Source organism: Mustela nigripes, chromosome 4, assembly GCF_022355385.1.
Source record: "Mustela nigripes isolate SB6536 chromosome 4, MUSNIG.SB6536, whole genome shotgun sequence".
In the NCBI taxonomy this organism is placed as follows: Eukaryota; Metazoa; Chordata; class Mammalia; order Carnivora; family Mustelidae; genus Mustela; species Mustela nigripes.
In genome coordinates, this window is record NC_081560.1 from 93,573,379 (window position 1) to 93,579,378 (window position 6,000).

At 57.3% G+C, this 6,000-nt stretch overlaps 1 protein-coding gene across 1 annotated transcript; it reads right to left on the reverse strand.

Moving 5' to 3' along the window:
* Window positions 1-1,472: 1,472 nt before the first annotated feature.
* On the reverse strand, window positions 1,473-3,804 carry CCDC201 (coiled-coil domain containing 201). The gene is made up of 2 exons (XM_059397596.1): window positions 3,701-3,804; window positions 1,473-1,697 (listed from the first exon to the last, which is right to left on the reverse strand). The coding sequence occupies exons 1-2, from the start codon at window positions 3,743-3,745 to the stop codon at window positions 1,473-1,475; spliced, it is 270 nt and encodes an 89-aa protein (XP_059253579.1). The 5' UTR covers window positions 3,746-3,804.
* Window positions 3,805-6,000: the final 2,196 nt, after the last annotated feature.

The window sequence follows — 6,000 nt, forward strand, 5'->3', positions numbered from 1 at the left end:
CCTATGCCCCATTTGCACATGTTCCTTTGCACAAATTTAAGAATGTGCAAAAATGTAAGAATCTGTTCTGCTGACATGCAACATGAACATCTAGGAAAGTATCTTACCAACAAACCATTTCCTTCTGAGCCCCTGTAATTTCTGAGCTTTCAAAGACAACCTCCCTGAAGTCCCTCTATCATGCCTTCCTCCTCCCTGGTCTCATTCTGCATCTGAATTCGTCAAGTGCTGTCAGCGAGACAGAGAAGCCACGTGATGACACATCTGAGTCCCTTTGCATCAGATGCAGATGCTCAGGAGAACTGTGAACCTGCTTCCAGTACTACAGGTGCAAAGGGTTTGCACTGATGTATCCCCCGGCACACAATTCCAGGCACACTTTCTGCTTTGTGGTATTTGAAAAACTAGTAAATTTATCATTTCCATAATCCAATAATGTTATAATGAAGGAAGAACCGGGTCAGGACGCTTAGTACTGTGCAAGCCCACTGGACAGTAAACCTGCTCTTCCCGCAAACGCAATGGCGTTTGAAGTGACTCACCACGTGACTGCAGCCCGTTGCCCCCCCACCTGGCCCCCAACCCTGTGAGGACTGGCCTCCTTCCTTTCTGGAAGCCTCCAGACAAATGCAGGGAGAGCCTGGTTCTTGAGCTCGCCCATCCTGGGCTTCCACCACATCCTCCTGGGTCCATCCTGTCTGTGATTCCTTTCAGGGTGCCCTGCGTCTGGGGTGCCCTGCGTCTGGGGTGTTCTGCATCCAGGCTGCCTTCTGATTCAGTTAGAAGCTTGATCTTCATGTCTGAGGGTGAGGCCACTGCCGCCAAGCCTGGAGGCTCAGTCCCGGAGATGGCCCAGGGTAGGGCTGGGAACAAACACTCTCTTTTCGTTTCAGAAGGAAAAAAAAAAGACTAAAGACAAAGCACCAAACATTTTTAAATAAAGTGGGGGATGAACACATGTGTAAGACAAAAATTGATCTCTGTGCCAATAATCGTGCGGTGTCCATGCAGTGCCCGAGCTGCCCATCTGCACCGGGAGGCTGCTGCGTGTTTTCTACACAAGCTGGAGTGCCTGCCCCCCCGCCGCCCCGTGACCCACCACAGCCCCAGCGTGGAAGCGTGTCAAGCTTTGCGGTGGGGCCCCAGTGGCACAGGCACCAGGCGCTGGATTCCACACCCCACCCCCACCAAAACCAGTGCCCGGAAGCTGCCAGAACTGCCTCCCACTTGGAGTCCTAGGTCTGACTCCCCTGGAATGGTATCCTGAGCCTGCTGGGTGTGCAGCCCAGCCCTGTGTGGGCGGCTGGGTCACCACGCTCTCTGGTCTCCACATGCAAAATGTCATCCTGTTCCCTGGGTCACTCAGGGGAAGCTGGTGGGGTGGCAGGCACCCCTAGGGTAGGCATCCACGTCGCCTGCTGGCTCTTGCTCCCTGTGTGCCCCACGCTCTGGTGGCGCCGCCCAAAGCCTTGTTAACTGTGCAGGGACCTGAGCAAGTCCTGGGGAGGGCTGGGGTTTGCAGAAGGCCGTACGGATGGAGGGCCAGACAAGTCGGTGAGGCTGAGGTGGGTGCTCCAGAGGGCCTCAGCCCCTGGTCCCAGCACCGAGGGGCAGTCATCCTCCACGGTGAGCTCGTGCTGGGTGGCCTCCTCGATGTCCTGAAGTAGGCGGATTTCCCACTGCCTCTCGCGCTCCACCTGGGGGAGGAAAGGCATCTCGGAGAAGGCCTATGTTGCAGAAACACCTGCCACAGCTGCCCGGGGACAGCAGAGGTCCCCCCAGGCTACACACCCTTCCCTACCCCTGCCCTTCGGCTCTCCGCGGGCTGGGCACACAACTGCACCACAGAGTGGCAACGCCCCAGAGGGCTGCGTCTCTGTGGGCACCGGAGAGGTGGCTAAGGACCCAGGGAACTGAGTCTGACAAGGCAGAGTGGCAGCAGGACGGCTGGGGACAGGGATGGGGAGGCCAGCTGGGGGCGTGCGGGGAACGTGCCCGCGGGGCGGAGTAGACAACCGTCTTCCCAGGCTGCGGCACGAGAAGGGCCCAGGCCGGGGTTGGGGACACAGAGCAGGATGAGCCCTGCTTCCGATGAAGACGAGGCCTTGGCCTCACAGAAACAGAGGTTGGGGGGAGGCAGGGGGACTGAGCCAGACCACAAGGGGCATGTGCAGGGACAGGATCGCAGAGGACAGGGTTGGCCGTGGAAAGACTGGGGTCCTCAGCCGCTCCATGGCGGGTCCCCTGCACATCGATAGCCTGAACGTGTAAAGAATAGAAGCAAACCCCGGTGGGGGGAGGTGAACGAGGGCTAGGAGAAGCTGGTGTTGCCTGCAGCGGTGTGGCGGAAGGGGAAGCCAGAAGAGCAGGGCCAGGGGAGGGGCCGCCAGCGAGCACGTGAACCCCTTCCAGAGCCCAGAGCCCACAACGGCTGGAAGCCCAGGGCCTGTGTGAGGGACCCCATGGCTGCAGGGGTTGCCCCACCTATGGGACTGTCTTTGAAACACAGTGAGAACCCCCGGCCCCTCCCTTCGTCAGCTCCAGAATATTCCAGCCTCGCTCACACCTCTCCTGGCAGCAGGTGGGAGTATCAGCCCGTGGGACCCGGCAGTAGGGAGGCACCTGGGGCTTGGGGGCGGCCCCGCACTGAGACCCCAGCCAGGAACGCAGGCAGAGTGCCGGTCAGCTCGGCGAGGCCCAGCTTGAAGCTCTGACTGGGCACAGCCACAGAGGACAGGCTGGGAGGGGGCGTCAGGAAAGCTGCCCGCCAGCAACGCCCCAGAAGTGTGAGTGAGACTGAGCAGAGAGCCTTGAGAAGCCTCAAAGGGAGCCAGCAGCAGAGCCGAGGTGCCCTGCAGTGACCTTGGAAAGTGCAACCCAGGGTCCCTCCGAGGGGCAGACGAGGGGTGAGAGAAGAAAGAAGAGACGGGAAGAAGCCGTCCAGGCTGTGCAACACCTGACTTCCATGGAGTCCCCGCGGGTGGAGCCGAGTCAGGGCCTCTGAGGCCACAGAGGGAGGGAACCAACAGGCCCACGGGTGCCCAGCCCATGGGCCAGGCGGTCCACCGCACACGTTCCACCTCAGGGGAGCAGACCTGGACAGCCGGGGTCAGCTAGGACCCCACGTGAGAGGCAAGATGGAAATCCCCTAGCAGTACCCTTCTCAGAACTTTCTAGAACTACAGAGTGTCACAGGAGAGGGTGAACGAGCTGAGGGGCCGGGACACACAGCTCAAAGAAGGAAAGGGCCTCTGGGGGCCAGGGGAATATGGAGGGAGGCCCGGGTGTGCCCTGAAAGGAAAGAACCAACAGCTTTCTGGGCCCAGCTGCACACCCCTGAGAAGGCCAGGAGGGTTCACAGGAGCTTGGAGAGCAGATGGGAATGGGGAGGGGGGGTGGCGGTGCACAGGAGCTCCACACAGGGTCAGGTGGGGCAGGACCAGGACATCAGAAAGGCCTGAGCAGTGAGGGAAGGGAAGCTGCCCTTCCTCTCAGGGGTCACCGGCCACCTCCATGGGACCCTGAGCCCCCAGATGCAGACGGGGTCAGGGACTGGTCAGGGACATAGCCAGGGGCAAGGTTGGGGTCGAGATTGGGTCAAGGACAGGGTCAGGGTTGGGTTAGAGGACTGGTCAGGGACAGGTCTGGGTCAGGGACACAGTCAGGGTCAAGGGTCAGGGTCAGGTTGGAGACATCATACCATAGCCTCCAGCTTCTTCAGGTCCCGTCTCCTCCTTCCAGCCATGTTGGGGATCCCGGGCAACCCCAAGGATTGAGGCCAGCTCCCTTCTCCGTGGGACTCTGCTCTCTGGTGCTGCTGCCAGGTGACCGTGGCTGGTGCAGGTGGATCTTCCTCAGGAGATGGGGGCTCTGGGTTGGGCCCTGGCTGCCCACCGGCCGCCCCAGAGGCTGAGATGTTGGGAAGCCGTGGAGTCTGGAGAGCAGCCGTGGGGCTGAGCCCTGCTCGGGGGACCAGGCGCTTCCAGGAGAGGGGTGTGGGCGATGGGGACCCAGCCTCAGGGGCTTCTCTAGGGTGGGAGGGGGTGTGGCCTGCTGGTCTCCTGCGTGGGCTGGGGGAGGCTTCCTGCGGGGTCCTGTGCTTTAGGACTTTTCTCAAGGACTGCTGACGCCTTGGTGAAGAAGGGGCCTCGTCTTCCTCGGAGGAGCTCACCCCGGAAACCTGCTGAGACAGAACACAGATGTCACTCCCTAGAAGATCTGGGCAGGAGCCTTGGGATGGGCACCAGAACTCCTCGTCCGCCGCCTCCTCAGCCTCTGCCCTGGGCATAGGGCCTCCAGTCCTGCCCCCCATGGGAGCTGGGAGCACCCAGAGCACGCTCCCACTGTGCCTGCCTTCCCACCCACGTCACCTGTTCTATATTTCGGTCTTAAAAGAAAGCATTGGCAAAATGTGGTGTCTTAATGATGGAAATGAAAAAGAAGTGCTTTCCAGGTAAAAATGCCATTTTTTTTTTTTTTTTGAGGAGAAAACTGTAAAATGTTGTCAGTGAAATCATCTTGACATTTACCCTCAACATGAAAGAGCAGAGCAGTGGGCAGACGCGGCTGTTCCCTGTCCAGAGGGCGTGGCGAGTTGGGCAGGGGTGTGGACACCCGAGCACCCAGATCTTGAGCCCCTGATCGTAAGCCCCTGGATCCCAAGCCCCAGGCTTGCCATAAGGTCGTGGTCTCCACCTGCTCCTTGAAAAGTTGTTGTGTCAAAACGACCTGACAGACTTAGCAGCTTGTTGTTTGAAAGAAGTCCTCGTGAGTCTCTTAAAGAGGTATTAATTCATGCTGTTAATCAACGCTGGCTTTGAGCCAATCCCCTACCAGTCTAGGTAACGTTCAAAGGAATGCTGATTTTATGTTGAACGCCACCGATGGAATGGGGCAAAGTATTCGCAAAGTACAGATCCAGTAAGGGGAGAATATCCAAAGCATGCAAGGAATTCATACAACTCTGCAAAAACCCAAATGATCCAATGGGTTCTTCCATGGGGAGAAGACGTGAACAGATATTTCTCTAAAGTAGACATGCAGATGGCCAACAGACACATGAGAAGATGTTACACATCACTCATCACTAGGGGAGTACAAATCAGACCACCATGAGATACCACCTCACATCTGTCAGAATGGCTGAAATCAACACAAGGGGCCGAGAAAGGTACCCCTCGTGCCTGGTTGCTGGGGACGCACACTGGTGCAGCCACTCTGGAAAACAGCATGGAGGCTCCTCAAAAAAATGAAAACTTGGAATCTCATGTGACCCAATAATTCCACTTCCGGGCATTTAGCAACAGGAAAAGAAACCATCATTCTAAAAATGTACCCACAGGCCCTGCCATGTTCCCTGAGCCTCGTTCACCACAAACAGCCACACTTTGCTGAATCCCACTCCAATGGGACCATCTCATGCCCCTGTTTGCCAGCGGGAATGATAGTTTCTGGTGATGATGTCCATTGCGGGCAATGCTTCCCAAAAGTATTATGAAAGCCATTGCCCTGCATGGTATGGGAGGAACTGGAACTTTTTCTCCAACAGAGGGAGAGGGACTGGGATGTTCCTGGAAGCCCACAGTCTTGGCAGGCAGCTGCTTCTGCTCGGGGCGAGAACAGTACCACCAGTTGGCGGAGGGCACTAGTGAGGTGTTTTCCTTGAACTCCTGCTGTGCATTTGTGCCTGAAGGGATGTATCTGGTAGTGAGTTTTGGGGGGAAGGAGAGATGAAAAGCATATTAATGATAGTGAAGTAATAAAGGGGTAAACTTCTCTTAGAACCAAGAACAGATACATTTGTTGCCTTAAACGTGAACCTGATCAGGGATGCTACAAGGCTGTGGGGAAGCGTCTTAGCCAGCATTTGCTGCGTAACAAATCACGACACACCGGGGGTTGTAAGAAAGACATAGGTGATCACGGTTTCTGTGGATGGGGAGCTTGGGCTCTCCCATGGGGCTGCTGTCAACTTAGAAAACTGGACAGTCCAATGTTAGC